The following is a 24,745-nucleotide window of genomic DNA, read 5'->3' as shown; positions in this document are numbered from 1 at the left end:
ATTCCAACAGCCCGGCAGGTTAGAAGAACTGTGTCTCATAAAAGTCTGCCTTGCTTTCTCAAATCATGATGTTGCTATGGATTGGGGCAGGTTTATGGGGTGAGAAGGAGGAGGTGCAGCCTATTAAAATCCCCCTAAGTGCAGGGCGGGCTCCAGGGCAGGCACAGAAATTCCCTGAAGCCATGGCTTGCAAACATTACCTCGTTTCTCAGTGGTGATCACCGTGGCTTCCAGAGGCTCCCCCCAGCCCTGCCTGGTCTTGGCAGATGTCCTGAAGATGTAGGCTGACTCTGGGCTCAGGTCTGTAGCCGTGAACTGCCGGACTGTGGAGCCAACCTCCACCGTGGTGAACTTGTTGGGGCTGCTGCTGGCCAGGCGGTAGGCGACCTGGTACCCTGCAAGCAGAGAGGGGAAAAGGCTCAGCTGCCTTCTCTAGCAGGGACAAAAGAGACCAGCACTATTAGCTTATCCTAATTACATGCTTATCTGAAGTCGGGAAAAAAGTAATTTACTGCCTTTGGTGTTATAAAGCTCTGCTTTTTGGCAGATGCCACACACCTTACAAAGGAAATTGCTCACACAAAAGGCTCTGCTGGATACAACTGCCATGAAACTGAGTTCACTTTCCATCCTTTAGGCCAACAAGATGCAAAACCACTTTAATCTTTCCTGGACATACTGGTACCTTTTTGGAAAGCAAAGGAACAGAGTTGGTGCAATGTCTCACCTGATGGAGGCAGTTCAAGGCAATGCTCCAGGTTCAGCTTTCCAACCCATGATCACAGGTTGTTCTGCCCTCTCCCATTTTCAGCACTGGCTCAAATTCAACGTTCTTCAGCTGCAGCTCCAGCAGCTGGATTGCTCAAATCATGCAGCCTTCACACAGCTCCAGTCAGAGCTTGCTCCTCCTTTCTGCACATGTTTTTCCCTCAGCAGTGAGAACCAGAACTGCCAATGAAGCTACCCTTCTGTCATTCTGCATCACTGCCCTTGCCCAGAGCCTGAGGAAGGAGCTGCAAGCTCTGTGGTCCTGCTTCATCCATGCAGGTCTCAATAATCAATTTTGCTGATGCCTGTAAGTGATAACCCCCCTTCCACCCTGCCTGACAATCAGGAGCTCACAGTTTAGCCTGGGTTATTAATGATTCCACTGTGCAAGGAGGGCTTCCAGGGTTCTTACGCACCACTAGCGACAACTGTCCCCCAAAGAGGGTCTGCCAAATGTTCAAATCCATTCTGTAAACCCAGCAATTCAATCAGGCTCTCACTTCTGGAGCTCAGTGGTAACTTCCAGTCCAGCAGCTGACTTCCAAAATCAATTAATAGCAGAACTGATGTGGGGTTTTATTGCCCGAGCTGAATGTATGATTAAATGCTCCATGGAGTTACACAGGGCAGAGTGCAGCCAACAAATCCAAATCAAACCAGCTGAAAACAAAACAGTCACAGCACAGTTCTGCCAACCCTCTGCTCATCCTACGAATGACAAAAAAGGTCTGCAGCACCTGAGCCATCTCTTTCTCATGGAATTAATATCCCAGCTAGAGTATGAACTCCCACCACATCTTGGCTGTAACAAGACCAGGGGGAGTCAAACCTGGCATGGTTCATTCAGGAAGGTCAGTGCATGAAATCTGAGGGGCTGATCTTACCTATGGTTATTAAAGAAAACCCAATGCCATTTATTTCCCACTGTGAATATGCCACAATTGCCACATTGTCACTCACAGAAAAGGCCTGGAGTTCTGCAGTCCCTGGAATGGATGCCACTCATGTGTGGTGCACTCTGCCACAAACAGTGGAATTTAACTGGGATACAGATGGTATTAATTTTGTTGTGCTGACTTTCACAGTGCCACTGATGATGCACCAGGGTTCCCTTGTCGTTTCTTCTCTGGCAGCTGCTTGGGGACAGTCCTGGCTGCTTCACATGGAACAATTTGCACCAACACCTCAGGGAGTGACCTGGCTTTTCTGAGCACCTGTGGCTTCAGCCCCAGCTCCCCCAGGCTGTGGTTGGTTTATTCCTGCAGGAACATTTCCAGCTGGGTGGGTAGCTTTAGATTTCTTCAGAAGATGGGAATAATGTCCTATGAGCAGTGCCTGAGGACATTGGGCTTGTCTAGTCTGGAGGCTGAGGGGTGACCTCACTGTTCCCTGCAGCACCCTGAGGAGGGGATGTGGAGAGGGAAGTGCTGAGCTACCAGGGTGGTAAAACACTGGTGCAGAGAGCTGGTGGCTGCCCCACCCTTGGAAATGTTCAAGGTCAGGTTGGACACAGCTTGGAACAACCATTTTTAGTTGAGAATGTCCCTGCCCATGGCAGAGGGGTTGGACCATAGGGCTCTCAAAGATTGCTGCTAACCCAGACTACCTGGGTTCTGTGACCTCCCTGGGACTCATAGTACATGTGGGAATGGTTTCAAACTGCTTCAGCCAAGGTTCAGACTGGACATGAGGAAGAATTTATCTACAGAGAGGGTGGTCAAACCCTGGAACTGCCTTCCTGGAGAAGTGGGCAATGCCCCAAGCCTGTCTGTGTTTAAAAGCCATTTAGATGAAGCCCTTAATAATGCTGTAACTTGGTCAGCACTGAACTGGTCAGGGAGCTGGACTTAATTATTGTTATAGGTGCCTTCCAACTGGAATTCTATTCTATTCTAATCAATTAAAAAGTCTCTAGATTTTTCAGTGCTCTTGAGTGTGTTTAGATCCCAGCAGTCTTGGGGTCTTACACTTCCAACATTTCATTTTTTTACCTGAAAATTATCTCCTTTTATCCATGGGATTAGTTCTTCCATTACTGGTCCAATATATTTCAACAAAGTACTTCGGTATCTTTAATGCTGCAATATTTTGATCTTTTTTAAAAGTCCACAAAAAGACAGAGAGCAATGGGGAGAAGGAACTGATATATATGATCTTTTTTGTTTATACTGATGTGAAGAATGTGGGAGTGAAAACCCCAGTGCAGGATCTTAACAAGGAGGAAAAACAGTCAAAGAAAAGCACTGGGGAAATTTTTACAGAAGCAGGAAAGATGAAGGAAAAAGCAACTAAGATGGCTAAAGAAGCTTGATAAAGGGACATAAGATGTAAAGAATAAGACCTGGAGGGAAACAGAGAACATTAAAAGAGCAGAAAAGTTGATTTATCTAGTTATTAAAAGATAAGTATGATATCTGGGACATATCCTTGTTGAGTAATTTCCTCTCTTTTCTAAACCTTTGTAAAATATGAAGTGTAGTTAAAATGTGAGGGGGAATAGAAAGATAACTATTTACTGCTAAATGGTGGCACTCATGCTGCAAAGCAATTACAAACACTACCAGATTAGGCAAAGGAACATATACATATCTAGGCCATTACAATATCTTATACAAGAGTGGGTCTGTGGCTAGTAAAAAAATTAATTTAGCTGTGAGAAAGAGGAAATCACTTGTCCCAGCCTGTCTCTGTGACAGGATCTGCAAATTCCCTTTCGTTGCATCCCTGTGACAAACAGCACCAGCATTCACTGTCCCCTCCTACATCTGCTGTGCTGGCTCAAAGTCTGAGGAAATATCTGTTTTCTCGAGTTTATACAACCAGACCCATCACATTAACAGATTTCCTAAGAAACTCTACACTTCCATAGGTCTGATTCCAAGGCAAATATCAAAGTTCTACACCTGAATTCAGCTCACATTTATTGCTACCTACAACCCACCTGAGTACTTTATTCTGACCCTCTGCATCTCCTGTTAGACAGTTTGGGACAATGAGGATCCAGCCTGGCATAAAAAGCATTACTTTTATTTTTTCTGTGTGGCACAGAAGACTCAGTACTTAAACTACAGCTTGGATAATAACTAGGGCTAATGCAAGATCAAAAAGATAAAATTATTAAGTTGATGAATTTCAGCAACAAGGGATAGGAGAAGAAAGGAAATGTTAAGTGAAATCAAACGAGGCAAATCAATAGAGGTAAATGGAAAGTGTTCAAAGAGAAATTAATGTATGCTTGAGGGCTATAACAGGCAATTGCTGCAGTGGAGGAATGAGCAGCTTCCTTTCCTTACTAGATTATGACAATAAAATGTTGCAGATATCTTAGGAAAAAAAAATTTAAAAATCAAAGGTTATGAATGAAAGTAAAACCTTTAAAAGGTGATTGGAGTAAACTTTTGGGGGAAAGGAATATCTTATAGAGTGTGAAATATCCGGATGGTCAATAAGAATTCATATTATTTTCTTAACTTTTCTGCCATATAGCATTAGATCCCAAATCTCTTCTATTGGGAGTGCTGCCACCCACCAGGCCAAAACAGCATCAAAAACCCTCCTGGAAGATGAAATCTTCAGCAGTTTTCATTGTTTTCAGGAGTTTTTCATTGAAACAAGGCTCATTTTTCACTTTAGCATCATTTGAGCATTTTTTGCACAAGTGCAAGCAGTTCCACGAGCTGCACTCTTCCCAACTCAATAAATGGCAGCTGCCCGTTAAACGTCGGGTCAGCGCAACGCAGCCGCCGGATTCCCCAAAGCAAGCAGGCAGGAGGAGGGTGACAACACCCCATGAATATCAAAAAGCTTTCAAGCTCATCACCATACAAAGCCCTTCAAGAAGTGACAGCACCCGTTGGTGCAGGGCACGGTGCAGCAGAGATACAAACACTTATTAATTTGTCACAGGACTCGGAGCAGCAATCCGGTTTGTTGGTTTTCCTGCTTATCTGTTTTAGGGCCAGCGGGTGTGCAAATGCAGCCTGGGATCAACACAGGAATTTGCAAACATGGATTACATCCAATTTTGGTTCTAATTCTCAGCAGAGTTCTTACACTTTTTTTTTTCCCCCCCACTAAGCTCCAGGTAAATGCTAAATATGAGGATACCGTGAGGAATACTAACCAGGGCTGGGGAGGATGTGGGTTAAGCTCTCGTTTTCAGGGGGAAGCTCATAGCTTGAAGTGCACAAATGCACATTAATGCCTCATTTATCTTTAATAGTATTTAAGGGAACTATGTGGGTGCTGGCTGAACTGAGTGCAGAGATGAAGACAGAGTGAAGCCTCAGATGGTTGGCATAACATTCCCAGAAGGAAAAAGGGAAATATCTCACAGTCTTGCACCGTAAAATATTTAAACAAACAAACAAGTGGTTTTCCCTCTTGGTGCCTGCCAGTGTTTCATCCTGCTAATCTCTCTCTGAAATGCTAGAACATGTTTTTATATAGATTACAAAAATGTTAGCTGCAAAGGTGTGTGTATGCTCAGAGGACAAGGCAGGCAGAGCAGGAACATTAGTTCAAAGGCTCTGAATATAAGTCGCTCTTGCAAAGCAAGTGGTTTTTCTTTCAAGCCCCATGAATGAATAGAAGGGCAGAGTACAAAATTACATTCACTTATTTTTCCCAATGACTCCACTTTGGTGCTCTTGACCAGGAGGTTGCAGTGCTGTTTTGGAGGTTCATTATAGTAATGAGATGTAAAAAGTGTACAGGGGAAAAAAAAAAAATATCTAAACTCCCCAAATTTGCAACCTTTCCTCAGAAGGCTACATGTTGTTTTTTATCTATTTTTGAAGCACAGCTCACTTCTTAGGAAAGATCATAGAAATACCCAGCATGAACAATTTTCCCTTTTTCTCTCTTTGGCAGCTAACTACTTCCTCCAGGAACCTCAGTATTTCTACAATTGAGAAAAGAAAAGTGAGAACTGTTGAATAAAGACAATGGACTTCAAAGAGGTAGATGTGGGGGACTGGCAGGTAACATCCCCCTGGGAAGGAATTCTAAGGGAAAAAGGAATCCAGGTTAGCTGACCATTTTATGAGACAAAAAAACCGGTACAACTATCCCAATGCAGACAAAAGATGTTAAGAGGCCAATATGTTTGCATTCAGAGCTCACTAATGACCTGAAAATCAAAAGTGAATCGGACAAAAAGTTGAAGCAGGACACAGGTCTAAGGGAGTGTATAAATAGACAGCACAGACACAGAGGGACAAAATCAGAACAGCCAAAGAGCAAAGTGAGTTATTGCCTGAAGGGCAGCAAAGGCAATGAGAAAGATTTCATAAATACATTAGAAATCTGAGGGAGAGGAGAAGGGCAAGTCAACCAGTAGGAAGAAAAAATGAGCACAAGACAGGTGGGGCAGAAAGGGAAAGAAGGCTGATACCTGCATTGCTGAATTTTCACACACAACAAGAGGTGGTGCTGACAAGATCCTCCACACAAATTAAAAGTGACAACAACGTAAGTAGGGATGTAGGCTGGAATGGAGAACAGGTTAACGAATATTTAGTTAAGGTGGATGTGATCAAGTCAGAAAGGCCTGATGAAATTTGCCCTGCAGATGTGGAGCCATCTCTGAATAATTAGCCATTCTTTTCTAGGACTTGTGAACAACAGGTGACATCCCAGAACATTACAAAAGGGCAAACAGAGTACACCATCTTTTAAAAGGAGGCAAGACCGACTAAAGGAATTATGGACAAATGAAACTAAAGTTCAATACACAGAAAAAACGTGGAAAAAAATATGAGTCAATATACAAGCATCCATGAGGATAATAACGTGCCAAGGAACAGCCAATATCTGTTTGATTGGAGCAAATAATAAATATCAAATAATCTGTTTTCCATTTTGACAGTGTAATTGCCCAGGTGGGAAGAGTAGATATAACCCACACTGACTTTGAGTAAGTCTTTAATATGATTGCACACATTCCCACCAAAAGCAAATACAATAATAGAACCTAAGAAAAACACCACACATTTTGAGACGCACACTAAAAAAATTGAAATGCTATTATCAATGATTTGCTAACAACCTGGGAGGACATAGTAAGTAAGCTCTCAAGAGACCTCATGAATGAGTCTGGTCCTGTTTAATACTTTCATTAATGATCTGGCTGATGGAATTGCCAATCTGCTTGCAAACTCCAAAAATGAAACCAAGCTGTGCACACTTTAGAGGACATGAGTGTCGTTTAAAGCGATCTGGGTAATGAAGAGACATGGTCTGGAATCAGTGAGATGAAATTCAATAAAGGCATCTGCAAATTATCACACTTAAAGAGAAAAAGCTTAATGTTCTTGTGAAAGGACTGGCTGACCTGGAAGTGTACTGTGAAAAGGAGCAGGGATGAACAGTGGGACATGAACTGATTTAGTTACACCATCAGAGTAGTCAAGGACTGTGTGAAGTATCCTGGGATATCTTACTGGGCATAGGCTGTGAAAGACATAGGAAACAACAGTCTACAAGCTAAACATCCTGAAGATTGTTTAAGGGACAGCTTTTCCCTTTCCAATGGTGCTGTTTGTATGATTTTATCATCACCATAATGGCAATGAGCAAGAATCAGCTGAGGAGAGGATGCACTTGTGTGAAGACAAAATAAAGGAGAGCTCCTACTCCCCTGATCTTGCAGCAACTCCAGCAAATGAGGCTGACAAAGTGCAGCAATGTGAGAGGTTGGAACACAGCTGGGGGAGCAAAATGTCTTTTGTTCTTTCTCATCATTTCTATCAAATGATTTTTTTTTTCTCCTTAACCACATACTGTGACTCAAATCTCAATCTCTGCTGAGAGCAAGTATTAGGACACAGAGTTCCTTAAAAAAAGCAACAAATCAAACCCTCAAGACAACCTGGAAGCCAAACTTGCTTGAGCTGTACAGAAACCCTGCATGGATCCATCTCTGGCAGCTCACCACTGCCAAGCTTCACACAGACTCCTCCTCGTGCTCAGAAAATCCTGCAGCATCTGCCTTTGGATGCTGTTTGATGATTTCCCTGTGTCTTCAGATGCCAGGATCACTTTGGCAAACTACCCACCTGAGCAAACACTTTGAGTTCTTGACTCAAGATTTAAGTGCATTGCAGGATGAATTCTTTATTTAAAACAAGGCCACTTCTGCATGAGCATTTGAATCAGGCACCCTCCAGCCAGCAAGGAAGGCTTTAGGGAATATTGCTGAAAGCCTACACGTGAGCCTGAATGATGGCAGTGAAATTAGAAGCAGAAAGACCTGGCAGACAGAGTACTAGATAAAAACAAAAGCTTTTGCTTCTGTTCTCAGAATTGAGACACAAATCTTTACTCACCAGCCAGAACTACTGTAAAATGTGTTCAGTAGCAGCAGCAGCAAACACTAAATTGCTTGGTAACTATGAGCTACGTTAATTTTAGAGGCAGGAATGGATTCTTAGATTGTAAAAGTCTTCACATTTTAAGTGTAACAGTGGCTGGTGCACATATTGCAAAGGCAACCCAAGAGTTATGAGAGCAGGAAGGCGAGAAGGTTCTCCACAAATCCTGTCATGCCTTGCTGCCTCTCTTTTTTTGATGAAAGGACAAATAGGATTTAACTCCTCATGACCTGTCAGACATATTATCTGAAGGAAGCAATATAATGAAAGCACAAATAAAACTGAAACATTGGGCATGTCTGGCAAAGGTGGGGGAAATGCAGGTCTCCAGGCAGTTTCCCCAACAGTCAGCCAAACAGGTTACCAACACAAATGCAGATAGAAGAGAGATGACACTTAGACAATGGGCCTTGAACAACACCAAATTCTGGCTCAGGAATACCCACAGCATGGAGCCTTGCAGATTTGTCCCCTCACCACAGCCCCACAGCTGGCAGCAGCACATTTTCTTTTCTTCAGCCAGAGATTTTCTTATGTGCAAGGTGTCCTAGGTTACAATATAAAATGTGCCCAAATATATGTATTCAATCACCATCTCTTGAAATCAGGTGGGGCAGTGATTCTCATCTCTGTTGGAGATATCCTCTGCTAATGGGCCATCTGTTAGAAACCAGATGGGGCAATGTTCTTTATTTTTTCCATGTCTCATCCTTAATGGGCCATTGAGTCCCACTGCATGACTGATAAAATTACATCATCTCTTTGGGAGATGCTCCAGCCAGGGGGAAGAGCCAAGCCTTCCCTACCTAGATAAAACCTGAGATTTCGAACACCAAAGCAGCCTTTACCCACTGGTTTCCAGAGGACAAGAGCTACCAGACCTTTCTACAGGATCACTGCTTCAATAAGACCACTTCATCTGGACTGCTACTACCACCCTAACTAGCAGGGTGTCAGGTTGTATTCTGACTCTGTCAGTGGTTTTTCTTTCATACTATTGCACGCATTTTATTTTTCTCTTTTTCCCCATTAAATTGCATTTCTGACTTGGAGTCTCTCACTGGCTTTGCTTTCAAACCAGTACACAAGGCAAAGGGAAACTCAACAGCTGTACCTTGTTCTGATCTCCATCCCTCCCCCCCCAGCCCGGGGTTTGCTGCTCCATCTTACCCAGAATGATTCCATTGGGCTCCTCCGGGGGCTGCCAAACGATGCGCACGGACGTCAGCCTCACCTCGGGGAACACCAGCCTCACGGGGGGCCCGGGGGCTGCAAGGGAACACAGAGCTCATGCACACCACAGGGATCACCTCACACCAGAGGCACCACAGCTTTTCTGCTCACCCTGTACAGAATGACGGCCCAAGCTTTATCTCTCCAACAGTGGTTGGAAGCACCCGTGCATATGTGTAACATATACTTATTCTGTGTATAAATATACATTCTGTCCAGGAAAAAAGGCCTCCAGCACCCTCAGGCACCAAACACAGCACAGACCAGTGCACCCTACAGTGGTTTTTACTGCACCAGGAGCTCTGAGCTCTGTAGGATTTTTCTCACTGCAGAATCACCACTGATGTAACTGAGAACACATTATAAAGCAAGACACCAAGCTGCCTTTACAGAGAGTTATATAGTTTAATCCACTTCATACCTGTTGGAATTCAATAATATCCCTTCCCTGTGTCGTTAAACTGCTTCCTGACTTTACATTTGCATCTTAAACACTGAGGTGTGAGCAGGAGAACCCGAGGAAGGTGAGAGGCACATTAACACGGACATGCTGACCAGCCCAGGTTCACGAGGTGAGGAGATGCTAATTCATACATTACCATCCATGAATTTTCCCCTTCAGCACAAATTCCACCTGCATTACTCCTGATGATACTTTTAATTAAGTTGAGCCCAGAGGAGACACAACATATTTATGTCAGGGGTATGGAGATGGAAGAACAATTTGTTTCATTTGCCAACATGCACTTAAGGAGGGAGCTGCAATAATGGGGTTATCCAAAACAAACAGTTTTAAGTATTTCTCATTACAGTCTGATATGTACATTTCACTGAGTGCTTTTACTTTCCCTGCAGAGTTCTGCTAACAGTAATTTTTCCTATTTTTCCTTAAAAAAAAAAAAACCACCAGGTCCACACACAGGGAGTACGCTGAGAAAAAGGCTAAAAAAATGTCAGGGAGTTGTTATCCCTGTTCCTGACCCCACATGCTCCCACTCCTTCCTTCCCTGCACTGCATGGAAAATATTGTATTAAGCCAGAAGTCTGAATGTGTTTTCAGCCCAACCAAATTACCCTAATGAATTTGCTTGTGATAACCAATGTTTACTCCATTATTATTTTGAAAATATTTTGATGAGAAAGAGAGAGACTTAAACAGAAGCCGCTCACACTGATCTCAACTTATTTATTCCTGAAAAGGTAATGAAAGCAAACACAGTTTTAGGATCTGCAGAACCCAAGAATACTTCAAGAACTGAACCAAATTTCGTAGAATTCTACCAAATGTAGAATTCCATCAGCAGGAATAATTCACCACACCAGCATGCTCAGGGTGCTTGCTTGGGTTCCTTTAGGACAACCAGCTGCACTGGGAACCCCCTGGGGAGTGCTGCAGGCAGCTGCAAAAGGAATCATCTTCCAAGGTCAATGCCTTGTTTTTTGGGGTGAAAAAAAGGAGTGGATTACTTAAGTCACAAATTCCATCTCTTTCCTTCAGTCCAGTCACACCCAGATTTGTTTATTGCTTTCAATTGCAGCACCATTTTTTTGTTTTTAGCATGATTGAACTTCAATAGGAATTTATAATTGGGCTCTAAAATTGTCTTTAATAGAAATTATCTCCACCAAGATTCAGAGTTCAATATTAGAAGTTTTTTTCCTCTTTATTAGCTGCAGGGAAGGAGGAAATAGGGGACATTGGTTTTCTGTGCTTTTGCCAGATACTCAGCCCATGACCAATGATATACTGCTGAATTATATAAGCCATGTTGTGGCAGTCCTGGGTTCCCCTTGGCATGCATTTTGTAGATCTGGGTTTTGTGGTTTTCTGAACCCTAACCCTAGGTGTAACCCTAATCCTAGGCAGAGCAGTTAAGGCTGCATGTTGTCATGAGTTACACCAGGTACAGCCAATGTCCTTTGGGTTCAAAGCTGAAAGAAGAATCCTCCCAAAATCCATTATTTGTTGCCTACACTTGCACCCACTAGTAGAAATCAGCATTAAAAGGCTGGATGAAATAAGATGGTTATTTTGGCAACCTTTAAACTCACCATCATCCTTGGTTCTCTCTGTCACTGCTGGGGAGCTGGGGACCCCATCCCCAATGCGGGTGAATGCCAGCACCTGGAGCTCGTAGAGGACAAATTTCCTCAGGCCGGAGAGCAGCACTGACTGGGTGTGGTTCCCCCTCACTGTCTGGCTCTTGGGTTCAGAGTCCAAATCCTTTGCTTTGTAAAGGATCTGCAGGATAAATGTAGATGAGACACAGATGGAAAGAGATTGTTGCATGAGGACTGAAGAGAGGGAGAGTCCTCCTTGTCACCCAGTATAAAATGAGATTACATTCACCAATCACCCCTTTCAAAGCCAGCACACTTCCTGTATCTTCTCCAGCTGACTTAGGAACAATAAGAATAGCCAGTAGGTGAATAACAAATACAAAATCACATCCTGGTAATACATTAAAAATCAAATGAGTGTGAAACTCCAACTGCATACCTTGTAGCCCAAGATGAGACCATTCTGCTCAGACTCAGGAACTGCTGCCCAAGTCAGCAGGATCTGGGTTGAGCTCACAGCTTCAGCAGAGACATTCTCAGGAGGAGCAGAGGGAACTGGAACCACACAGCATTATCAAAGAGCAGAAATAGGTCAGACATATCAGATCATTTTTCTGCATCACCCTACCAGCCCAGGAGTCTTTCAGGACCCCATGGAAGAGTATTCAAACCCAAAAGGGCTGGAATATGTTCTAGACAATCCCTTCTTCTTTTGTATTCACTCTACATAATCTTTATGCTTCAGCCTGTCACACGATTTCTTGCCAGTTCATCTCAGAAATGACAATGTTTGTAAAGAGCTAAACATTTAATACTTATCAGTGTCTACAGACAGACAGTAAATATTGACAGCTATGAATAAATTTCAAATTCTATACATTTGCAGTAATTAGAACCAAGTTTAAATTCCTGGACTTTTCCAGAAGCCTATCCCCCAGCCTTTCTTTCCCATACCTTTTCTCCCCTATGCCAAAACCCAGAAGTCTCTCTGAATGTGAGTTTATCTTACAGCATGATCTATTCTAACAAGAAGTTTTATGCCCCTGTGGCTTCCTATATTATCTGAAAGGAAATAACATCTTGTTTAGAGCTAGCAATAACTCCCCCCCTGGATAGCACTCCCACTTCAGTAAGAAGTTCTTTAACCTATGCAGCCCTTTGATGATGTGATAGCGCTCAACATTTGCAAGACATCAATTAGAGATGGATGCATTAACACGAGGTGTATTTTCAGGGACTGATATGGTGTCAATGAGAGATGCCTATTTCATTTATGCTACAAAATTGGCTCTCATGAAACTGGAAACATCATTAGGACTGATGGCATAGGAACACTGTAATTTTCTCTGACTCCAGGGAAGAGCAAACTTGCATTTTCCCATGCCATTAAAACTGGAAGTGCTGCAGAACCACCCAACTGCAGCCCTTTGTAGGCAAGCTTAATAGCATGTCACGTTATGCAAGCAGGATGTGAGGCTATTTTTAAGAGTTCACATTTTATGCTGCCCTTTCGCATTTTTTCCCCCACGGCATTTCCAACATCTGAAGGGTACAATCTTTTCTAAAGCCTGATACACCTGTCAGACCTCCAGAGAACATTCACCAAGTTATGTTCCACAAGCACTTAGGGACAGTTAGGCTTGATTAGGGCCTGAATATATCACAAAGAGCAGCCCAAAGCTCTGCCAAAGGAATGCTTTCCTGGCTGTCCGAGTGCAAGAACAGATCTGCTGTTTTGGAGGCGAGCTCCTGAAGGGCTCCTAGCAACATGAATGAGATAATGAGTATGACACCAGAATCAATAAAAATGGAAAAAACCCTCCCCAAAAACGTGGCACCCCCACCCCTGTGCACTCAAGGTTAACGACAGAGATAGTAATTTCTGAAACAATTTCCCTGATACTAATTATTTGGGGCATAAGAAACAGAGCACCATCACATTACACTGCAGCAGACTAAAATTCAATTTTTTTCCCCCTCCAACACTGAAGTGTCTTTTTTTTTTTTTTTTTTTTTTAAAATCTTCTCCCAGATTTATCCCCCACAAGGATATAATTATGTTAAAGGAAAATAGATTGCCAGGAGCCATGAATGTCTTTGGATAGATGCCATAACTTTATCTGTAGATGTTCACAAAGAGCTACTCCCACATGAACCACTCCTGGAGAGAGAAAGGGTGGAGGTGGGTCACAAGAAACCAGGACGTGTAGAGGAAAGAAACCCTTTCCAGCCACATTTATTTCTATTTTATCTGGTTTGAGGCCTTTCAAAAGAGAAAAAGTTACTTCATATTACAAATATTTCTTTTCCTCTTTGATCAGCAGCCAGGAGGTAGAGGCTGTGCCTGGGCTGGCCCCGAGGGCATCCTGGTTTTGAGGTGAGGATGGTCACACTGCTGTGGGGGTACTGGACAGCTGACAAAGGAGAGAAGAAGGTTCATTAGCTCAGACCCCTCTCAATTCCCAGTGACAGAGCAGCTGAATGTCCCCTCTCACTGGAAAGGAATCTAAGTCCAGTGCCTGAATGGCAAAAATCCTTGTGTTCACTGAACAAGCTTTAAATCTTCAGTTCTCACCTCAGCATTGAGAATTTTATTTGAATATGAATTCAGTACCTGCAAGTGATTTTATGGATCTCATTGTTGCCAGTCTTTAATCAAGTAAAGAGACTTTGATTGACCCTTGGAGAATGAATTGAAAGGTAACCTTCATTTCTCCGACCCATCTCCTCTCTCAGGAAGCTGTGATTCTAAGAAATTGGAGTTTGCTAAGACTAATTAGTGAGTGAGGCACATAATCCCTGCTTCCCCTACAAACTCCCTTCTCTAATGCTGGTTTCCTTAAACTGTTGCACTGAAGACTTTGTTACAAGCTCCAAAAAGCTGAGTTCTCATTAGTAACCTGCAAGAACAGCACAGAAGCCAAGCAACAGTGTCCAAAAAAATCCCAGAGTTTGAACAAAACGACCCGGAAACACGGAAACTGAACGATGAGCTAATCCAGCAAAGTGCCAGCACACAGCACTTCAGAAGATCAAACAGAGGAAATCAGAGTTACTGGCACTTTGCACTGGAACTTCAATAACATCTTGAGTTTTTGAGGTTATCCACTTTGGCATCTAAAATCATGCATCCTCTTCCTACATCTGACACAGCCACATCTGATATACAGCAAATTATGTCGTTTTATGTCTCTAACTGAGCCAAAAGGAGTTTCTAATAAGCTAGTCTGTATTTTGACTTTCTAGGAAAGCTAGAGAGTGTGATGCAGAGGCTCTCTGCATTTTTGCAGCTCATTTTAGCTGCATGTCCCTCACTCTTTTTGAAAGCAAAAATTAAAGTGGCACATTGTACATCTGACATTGGTTAAGAAGTGCAAATTTCCAGCAAGGCTCACGGCAAAAGTAGCATAGCTGCAGCACACATCCACTTTGCCTATAAAATCAGGTACTGCAGGCCAAATCCTCAGCTTGTACAAACTGACAAATTCCCACAGTGACACTGGACCACATTTGAATTATCAAGAGATGCTCCATCACAGCACAGTAACTGCTCTGTGAAGGTCAGACTCCCAAGCACTGGGAGATTGATCCTTGCCATGGATGTGTGACCATGCTCCTACAGCAGCTCATCCTGTAAGGCAAGTGTACACATTCATGTAGCTGAATATTAAGAGCACAGAATCCATTAAGGCCCTGGGTTAGGTGTATCTGAGATGAATTTTTTTGAAAGCAAGAGAGTCTGTATCTAAGAGGCAGCAGTCCTGCCAAGGTTGTTCTAATACACCAGATGCCTCTGCAATTTCTTGCTTTCTCTATATTGGACCTACTGTCACTGTCAATTTATTGAGTGGAAACTGAGCTTGTTACTCTGCCATTACTTTACACTGTAAAATTTAATGAGCTATTTAATTTCTAACATTATGAAAATATTTTGGATTGATAGAATTTGTCCTGTTTAAAATACCTAATCCAGCTCCACCTTTAGCTGCTTGCAACCCTATCCCAGATTTTCATTTTAGGATTTCCTGACTTTTTTTCAAGCCAGTGTTACCAAAACCTACAGCATTATTTATTCCCTCATAGTTTCTTGGTTTTGATTTGCTTTATATATTCAAGAGCTTCAGAACCAGTGAGTACTTGTAATGACATGCCCCACTATTGTTGTTGGCGTTTGTGCTCAGCTATCAGTGCTGTGATTGCACAGCCTAAAACAAACAAATGCTCAGAGCTTTATTTTCAATAAAGATTTTGGGCTCCAGGGGCTGCACTGCCATTAGATACCATGACCTGGTTTAGTGCCTGGGCTCTACTCCTAATCTCCTTGGATGGTGTAAAATGTGGAACCAGGAGTTGTGCCAATGAAGCACCACATGATCCTAGCCAAGGCACCTCTGGCCAGCTGTTCAGGATGTTTACAACCCCCAGAACCAGCAAAACCAACTTCCCTAAGACTCTGTATCTAAAAAACAGAAAAAGAAATATTTAGGACACCTGCTTCTTTGAGAACATAAGTGATAAATAGAATTTTCCTCATAGTTCCAAAGACAGACCTAAAAGTGCTTTGACCTTTCTCTCTGGCTTTAAACATCTTTTATTTGCATTTTAACCCCATTTGACTGTGCATACAGGTTAATTCCAGATTCCCTGAAGTGCTTTCATACAGTTTGCTGCTAAGCCAGCACATCTTGTATATTCTAAATCTAGGAAGATACAGCCAAAAGTCTGAGCCCTGACTTGCTCTATGCAAGAAATCAGATGTCAGCATCAAAGAAAACACACAGAAAAAAACAAAATGAGTCCTTACAGCCTGGATCACAGCTTTGTGTTATTTTGATCCCAGGTTCTGTGTGCCTCCCATAATCAGTTTCAAGTCAACCTTCTCTTAATACTGCCAGAGAAAATGCCAGATCCACGTGTAACCTCTGATCTTTAGATGCTGAGCAAGAGTGCTGCAATCCTAAGGTTTTATGAAATGACTTAATCTTAGAATTTACTACATTTCAAAAGAAGTGTTTGAAGAGCAGCAGAGAGGCGAAAGTGGAGGATGTGATATCTTTTTATTATGATACAGGGCTGCTTTGTCTGGGTCGTGCTATCTCTAACTCCAGCACAAGCCTTCTCTAAAATACCTCTGGCAATCGCTTTCCAATTACTCCTTCCCAAAGAGCAACACTTCAGTGGAGGGGGATGACTTTGTTTAGCTTTACCCCTGGCTAGTTCAAAGCAGAGTTATCTGAACCAGCAGACCAAACCCTGCCGTGCCTGGTTTCACTTCCCACCAAGGAACACTGCGTGGCAAACAGGGCACAGACATGCACAGGATTAAATCCCAAAACTTCTTCAACAAAGAAAAAATCGCACAAAAATCCCAGGAAAAAATATCACCGTTGAACCTTGCATAAATAAGTGACACAAATTAAACTTTTAAATCCACTCTGTTACTAACTTGCAACACAACTTTTAATTTCCCAGGCACGTGTAGGGTAGGTCTGGAAATAAGTTTTGGGGAAGTCAACAGCTAGAGAGCAGCTTTTCAACATCTGCCTTCACTATTCTCCTGAGCTAACAGTAATTTACTGTTGCCTGAGAGTGACAGCTTCCTTCTGATATTTGAAGTGTCTGTGCTTGCCTGGACAATTCATCTCAACAATACTGCCCTGCTGCTCCAGGTCTGTGAGCAGGTTATGTCTACACAGCCTTGTACACATAATCTTGGAAGGCAGGCTTGAAAACGTGCCATCAGAAGCTCAGGTAATTATTTTATTTCTGTCCATGTAATCAGCTCTCTAATGTGACTTGTGCCCTTTTAGAATTATTTGGTGCTTGAAATGAAATTCCAGGTAACCGCAGCTGTGAGAAAATGTGCCTCAGGCTAGAAGCAGACAGGGAAAAGGGGAGAATTAGGGGAAATGGGTTACTGGGGAGGAAGAGGAGGCGTGAGAGCATCTCAGCCAGACAAATCTCTATGCAAGCTTCTTGTGCTGTCCACACTGGGGCAGAAATGGGAAGAGGTTGTTCTGTTTGCTTTAAATAAAAAACCTGAATGTTTGTGCGTGAAAGCAAGGTAGGAACAAAAAAAAAAAGGAAATAACCCTTCAAAAGTCTGTATGTCTCTGAAAATAGTTGATCTTGATCATCTCAAGATAGTTTTGCTTTAAACTTAATTTCAGATTTACCATCTCAGCAAACAAAAAAACCCCCCAAAAACCAAATCCTACCCAACGTGGAAACACCAAACTAAAACATTAAAATCTGAAAGGCAGAGAGCGGTGACTTTGCTGGGTTTTGTGTGCTTGGACTCACCCGACTCGCGCGTGCGGCCCCGCACGGGCTCGCTCCAGGGCCCGGCGCCGATGGCGTTGAAGGCCTGCACCTGCAGCTCGTACTCCGTCCACTCCTGCAGCCCCTCCAGCGTGCACTCCCGCGCCAGCCGGTCGGGAACGAGCCTCAGCAGCGCCGGGGCCGGCGGATCGGCGCGCCGCAGCCTCAGCCGGTACCCCACCGACTCGGGGTTCCCGTTGTACTGTGTGTCTGGCAATGGCTGTGGCGACAGCAAACACAGAGCTCCCATCAGCGCAGAGCGGCCATGCCTGCTGTGCCTGGAGACAGCCCGAGCCCCTCAGAGACACCAATGCCCTGCTGTGCCTGGAGACAGCCTGAGCCCCTCAGAGACACCAATGCCCTGCTGTGTGTGGAGACAGCCCGAGCCCCTCAGAGACACCAATGCCCTGCTATGGCCTGGAGACAGCCCGAGCCCCTCAGAGACACCAATGCCCTGCTATGGCCTGGAGACAGCCCGAGCCCCTCAGAGACACCAATGCCCTGCTATGGCCTGGAGACAGCCCGAGCCCCTCAGAGACACCAATGCCCTGCTATGGCCTGGAGACAGCCTGAGCCCCTCAGAGACACCAATGCCCTGCTATGGCCTGGAGACAGCCTGAGCCCCTCAGAGACACCAATGCCCTGCTGTGTGTGGAGACAGCCCGAGCCCCTCAGAGACACCAATGCCCTGCTATGGCCTGGAGACAGCCCGAGCCCCTCAGAGACACCAATGAGCTCTATGAGGGCTGAAAAACACAGTCTGGACACCAGTGTAGGAAACAGGCCTGAGCTCCTCAAAGACATCAATGAGCTCCATGAGGGCTGAAAAACAGTCTGGATACCAGTGTAGGAAACAGCTCGAACCCCTCAGAGACACCAACGAGCTCTGTGAGGGCTGAAAAACACAGTCTGGACACCAGTGTAGGAAACAGGCCCGAGCCCCTCAGAGACACCAACAAGTTCTATGAGGGCTGAAAAACAGTCTGGATACCAGTGTAGGAAACAGGCCTGAGCTCCTCAGAAACACATCAACAAGCTTTGTGAGGGCTGAAAAAGTCTAGATACCAGTGTAAGGAACAGGTCTGAGCCCCTCAGATACATCAATGCCCTGCTGCGGTCAGGAAACAGCCCAAGCTCCTCAGAGACACCAACGAGCTCTGTGAGGGCTGAAAAACACAGTCTGGATACCAGTGTAGGAAACAAGTCTTTAAAACAAGTCTCCGTTGAGGCTCCAAAAGTTTTAGACATAATAAAAGTATAGTAAGAATGTTGCTTATATTTTTTAGATAGAAAAAGATAGACCATATACATAGTTTATATATAAACTGGCATGGTATGAAACTAGAATTCTAACAAGTTAAGAAGAAATGGTTCGGCTTTGTGTTTTTAGCTTAATGGGTAATTTGTGTATAAGAATCTATGCACTGTGGAGAGATTCTCTCTTGCTCTCTCTTCTCTCCTCACTGCCACCATCACTCCAAGAAGACGACAGGAGCTGCAGCAGCATCAGCCCTCCCAGGGCCTCGACAGGAGCAGCTTCTACTTCTAATTTGGACTTTATCTCTAGGACCCTGTGCCAGAATCTTTTAGCATGAACTATAACACTTGGGACCCTTTGCCTTTTGGGACTGATGTGCCTTTACAATAAACAACTTTATAGCAACCAATAGCTGCTCAGATCTTTTAAGGAAAACACCAACCTGACAATGTACAGCAAGACAAAAAATGAACAAGAGGTTAATTCTCTGGTTTGTGCTTTGGGATCTCTACATTTCTGTGCTGCTTGGATTTTTTCTTTTTGTTTTTTACCTTAATTTTGAGCCAAGTAGGTTTGATCACAAAACCAAGCCCTTTGCTGTGGGTGTATCACATAGATGATATGAATACAATATATTTCAGAGCTTTGTGATTAATTATGGAAATGAATGATAAATTGCTGAAGCATGTGACAAATTCATTTATCGTACAATTTTTCCTTTTTTTTACTCTCTGCCTACTCATTTATCAGCAGAGATTCATTCTAGTATTCTAACTCCCCAAGCAATTTCAGAGATTAAAATATGAAATAATTAGCCTACTTCATGAAGTTTGGAGTTTTTCTGCTATAAAACTAACTACACCATGCCACGGATGGCTGAGATTCAGTTCTGATTCACTGGGAAAGCTGGATACACATTAACATTTCACAGCTTAGAAGACTCTACCCCACAGGCATGCAGGGCTAGAAACGTGACCCTCATTCTGCAGGAAGGGAGGAATCCCCAGCTCCCAGGGGAAAACAGATTCATCTGCAGGTCTTGAAATAAAAGAGATTAAACACTTTCAAATATTGATGCTATTAAGCATGAAAAGCATTTATCAGGTCATTTTTAGCTGTGGCTGTTGCTTCTCCTGAACCCTGAGGTTTGACTCAAGGAACACAGGCTTCCAGGCAGCACAACCTTAATGTTTTAAAGGCTCTTAAAACAGCCTGGAGTTAACTTTGATAGAAGATATGTAGGTCTGGGTACCATACCAACGGGGGCATGATATTCACACAGAAAAGCCATGACAGAGCTGTGGGATCTACAATGGCTGTTCTGTGAGCAGTGAGGTGACACCTTCAAGCTTCAGGCTTTGGTCTGGCAAGGTTCAGCATTAAGTGCAGTGTCCTGTTGGGAAACTGGAATTATTAATTTTCAACACGAGAAAAACCCTCTTGTTCTCAGCCTGAATTTGACTTCCAGCCATAATGAGCTTATGCATGGAAAAGCTAACATTTGGGCAAAAGGAAACCTGTGCTTCATCACCTTCACACTACAGTAACCCTGGTGGAAAATTCTGCCTAACAGGGGTGAAAAAACCCATTCTGGAGCAGGTTAATTGCCAAGTAAATGCCACCGTGGCAACTCTGCAGGTAAGTGAGACGGGCGAAGGGGTGCAGCGATGTCAGCAATTGCCGCATCTTCGCAATTAATCATTTATCTCTGCATTTTAGCGCACAATTCCACACAGTTTCAGCTAAATCTCATCTTCCCACAGGAGTGCCAGCCATGCTGCTGCTGCACCACAGCTCTGAGCACCACAGGATGCTGCCCATGGCTGGGGTGCACCTGCTGGGGTGCAGAACAGAGCAAACAACGGAGCCTTGGAAAGCAGCAAATTGGCTCGAGCGCCCTGTGTCTGCCCCATGTGTTGACCCAGACTGTGGTCCTGGAGCTCCTCAAAGCCAAGCTTTTACACACAGGCACATTCCCCTGATGAAGTGGCAGGAGCAGTGGCAGTAGGCAATTTATTTGATTAATAAGGCACTTAAGGCAAGGCTCAGATTTCCGACTAGTCTGGAAAAGGAAACCATTTGGCTTTTCCTGGCGGAGGAGGAGGCACTTTGGGAGGGCTGCCCTGGCCATGGGGGAGCAGCCCCATCCCCATCCCCATCCCCGTCCCCATCCCCACATCCCTCCAGCTGCTCACCACCCATCGCAGCCACAGGCTGGTCTCGCTGGCCGTGCGCACGGTGACGCTGCCGGGGGCCACGTCTGGAGGAGCCTGCAGGGTCTGGATGACCCTCGAGGGCTGGCTCCGAGGGCTGGAGCCCACCACGTTCACCTGCCGCATCCGGAACCTGCACAAAGGGAGAGCAGCTGTCAGGGCTCGGGCAACGCTCCCCTGCTGCTCCAGGGGGGAAAAATGGGAATTAGGGGCTCCCTAAATGCTCTGCAAAGGTCGCCGCACGCAGCCCCCCCCCTTTGTATTCACTGCTGAATGCTTGATGGTAACTGCTTTCAGATCCTCTCAGGTATTTAAAAAATGAAAATGAGATTAGCTCGGGGTCTATTAGAAACTTAGGTATTTGTGTGAGAAATTTATGTTAATTATACCAAGCCTGATGAGCTTATGCTGGCAGTAAGTGATTTTCTCTGGCGATGCTTATACAATACATTCAGAAAGGTATTAAAATATCAAACTTTGGATAGTCTCATTCCCTGTCAATATAAAAAATACACTGGTGATAACATTTCCCCTCAATTACTCGTTGAAAGAGGCTGATTTATCCCTGTGCTGCATTTTCAGCCTTCCTGCACAAGAAAGATTAAGTTATTTAATATGGATATGCATCTTTAAAAAATACCCTGTCTGCTTGAAACCATCTCTTCTACAATAGAAATCCTTACTGGGTCACAAAAGATTTGGGGAAATCTTTTTTACAAGGAGCCCCACATAATTAAGATGTACTGTATATTTCAGATACTCTCACCCTGACGAGCAACTGGAAGCACCCAGCACTTGCACACAAATACGTGATCTGCTCATATTAAACACTTAATTTTGGGACCTAATGACTGAGCTTGGGAAAAGAATGAGCCAGTCAACATAGCAGTATTTTTTCACCTGCTCTGATCTCCAAAGTGCACTGAAGGAAACACATTAAATAAATACTGTCCTGATTTCACTCTTTAGCACTGGCCCAAAATATAGAAAAGAAGAATGGCCTGTAAAGATGTGCTCTGATAATCAGCTCTCACCATGCATTTCCTCAGTGGGTAATGACTGAAGCTGATCAGGGGACAACAAATCCATTTGGCATAGCTTTCTAGGTTTCAAATATTGTTATAGAATTGCTCAACACTGAAGCAAAACTGAAAAACCTCCTATAGGTGCAGGAGAGAAAAAAGGCAGGCAAAATTCAAGGAGCTGCCTTGAAATGAAAAAAACAATCAAAGGGGAACTGGATGCATGAAAGATTCTAGCATAAGATCATTCCAGAATTTAATGAATAAAAGAGACAAATGAGATGCAAGAATAAAATAAACCAAAAAGTTTAACAATCACCCCAAATTTCTCATGTTCTTCATTATTTGCTATCCCAAAGATGTTTCTCCATTCACCTCCTCTGGGTGTGCAAGTTTTCCTTATTCTTCACAGACAGTGAACCTTGAACTGTGGTACAAACTGCACTTTCCAGCTCCCTCCTGCCTTTTCAGCTTTTAGGATCCCTCTTTATGAGGAGAGCAAAATCCTCTTAACCTGAAGATAATTTTCCTAAACCTCTGCACCAGAAATCTCTGCTTAAGTTCAAAAAAATTTTCAAAGACCTTTTAGTAAAACGTTTAGCTCTGGAAGATGAGGTTTAAAACACTTCAGTGGAGAGTTAGTGAGAAATTCAATATGTTCCTAGGTTTGTGACCAAGGGAGGAAAATTACATGCCAGCACTGAGTCCTTTGTAAATTACATGAGCTCTCCTTGGTTGCACCTACTCCTGGCTTACAAAAGCACATGGATTAGTTAATAGCCCCTTCAGCCAGCACAAAATGGACAAGTTTCTAGAGGGGCTGATTTAACACTTGCCACTGGATTTCCTTTCTACCAGCTTCTACATTAGCAGGCTGGGTCATGAAAGTATTTTTAATTAGGGTTGAGTACCTCAAATTCTCCAGTCTTGTCTACACCACGACATTGCTTGGATTGGATTGATTTAAAAATCAATCTCATTTAACTGGGGTGCACCCACAATGCAGAGTCACCTCAATCAGTTTAGGCATTGCTTATATCTATTAAGCTTAACTTGGTAAATTCCTATAAACAAAGGTTTCATCTAACTGATGTTACCAAATTAAGTTAAATCAATAAAGCCATGTTTAAGCTGATGCAAATATGTGATTACAGGTTTGCACCAGTTTAAGTACGATTGATTTGTCACTGGCTGATGTTCCACTGGTGCTCTCTTCAGGGAGGAAAGTCACAGAATAGCAGCTACTTGTAAAAGCATCTCACTGAGCACTTAAATTTCCTTCTTGGTGCTATCAACTGGATTTTATGTGAATTACAATTAATAATATCAATCAGTAATTTTAAGTATAACCTATGAAAACAGCAAAGCTTTCCCCTTTTGTTCATATTATAAAACCCAGCCAGATGTTTCTGATTAGGAAAGCTGTTCCATGCTGCTATTCACTCATTTTTTTCCCCATGTTACAGATAACTACCTGCTGTTCTTACCTGTAATGAGTGTAAGGAGTGAGGTTTGGTACCTCCAGCATCTGGGCATCAGGTTCATTCTCCACCTCATGAAGAGTCACCCATTCTTCTTCATCACCCAGCACACCAACCTGTACAAGGGAAAGGTAAGAAGGAATACAAAGTAGATTTTGTATGTAAATGTAAATAAATATATAAATAAATATATATAATCTCTTTCACAATGTTTGTCATCACAGCAGTGAAAGCAAAAATGCTGTTAAACACATTTTCCACTTAATACTAATTTTTATATGACTAGTTATTCGTAAAGAGAAAAACCCAGCCAAGTTAGCCAAGTCTCCTTGTACCTGATGGGATTTCACTGGATCCTGTGATAAGATCCATTCCAGAAAAAACACCATGAGAGCAATAATACCCTGTTCAATCTTCCTGCCACAATACAAAAGTATCAAGTAGTAATATAAGAGAATGAAAAATAGCCTTGATAATAACTCGCAGGAACTGATGCATACTAAGTAAGTCTCAATGGAGGCAAAATGCCATGGAAATGAAGACAGAGAAACAAGAACAAAGTCAAAGAACAAAAGAGTTTTAACCTCATCTGCTGCTCTGCACTTAGACCAGACTTTTCCATGAGCAGCCCTTTGTATTAATTAATCACAACATGTTGCCCAACATGGGCCCTCAGCCACAGCAGTGTTAGAAGGGACTAAACACTGATGAGAATTGAGCATTGCTTTCTATGCAGCTTTCTGGAGACTAAATGAAGATGAATCAGGATTTAAAAGGAAGCCAACAGAGAATGAGAGAGAGGCCAGAGCCTGACCTGGAAGATGCAGCATGCATGGGCAGGGATGTGCCTGAGAGCCAGGGGAGGAGGGTGGAGAAGGGGAAAAGAGAAGGGGTGAGGTGAATGGCTGGGATTCCCTTTGGAGATTTGCAGGTGCTGAAAACCAGGGGAGCTCAGGCAAGGCCCCTGGAATAATTCCCCAGCACTGAGCACATTCCTCTGGTGTTCCAACCCTGC

General features: G+C 43.4%; 1 protein-coding gene across 6 annotated transcripts in view; it reads right to left on the bottom strand.

Annotated features, from left to right (window-relative positions):
- The window catches only part of SDK1 (sidekick cell adhesion molecule 1), a 384,435-nt gene that overhangs the window by 65,011 nt on the left and 294,679 nt on the right, over positions 1 to 24,745 (bottom strand). For all 6 annotated transcript variants that reach the window (XM_079320405.1, XM_079320404.1, XM_079320403.1 and 3 more), the window contains 7 exons: positions 23,737 to 23,846; positions 21,210 to 21,360; positions 17,739 to 17,976; positions 11,875 to 11,990; positions 11,427 to 11,616; positions 9,312 to 9,410; positions 201 to 395 (listed from right to left, as the gene is read on the bottom strand). In XM_079320405.1, the coding sequence (XP_079176531.1) occupies positions 201 to 395; positions 9,312 to 9,410; positions 11,427 to 11,616; positions 11,875 to 11,990; positions 17,739 to 17,976; positions 21,210 to 21,360; positions 23,737 to 23,846 (1,099 nt within the window). The remainder of the gene's footprint in view (positions 1 to 200; positions 396 to 9,311; positions 9,411 to 11,426; positions 11,617 to 11,874; positions 11,991 to 17,738; positions 17,977 to 21,209; positions 21,361 to 23,736; positions 23,847 to 24,745) is intronic.

This window comes from Erithacus rubecula (assembly GCF_903797595.1).
Source record: "Erithacus rubecula genome assembly, chromosome: 17".
Classification (NCBI taxonomy): domain Eukaryota; kingdom Metazoa; phylum Chordata; class Aves; order Passeriformes; family Muscicapidae; genus Erithacus; species Erithacus rubecula.
Note: the sequence above shows the minus strand (reverse complement) of the source record. Positions and strands in the feature narration are given on the sequence as shown.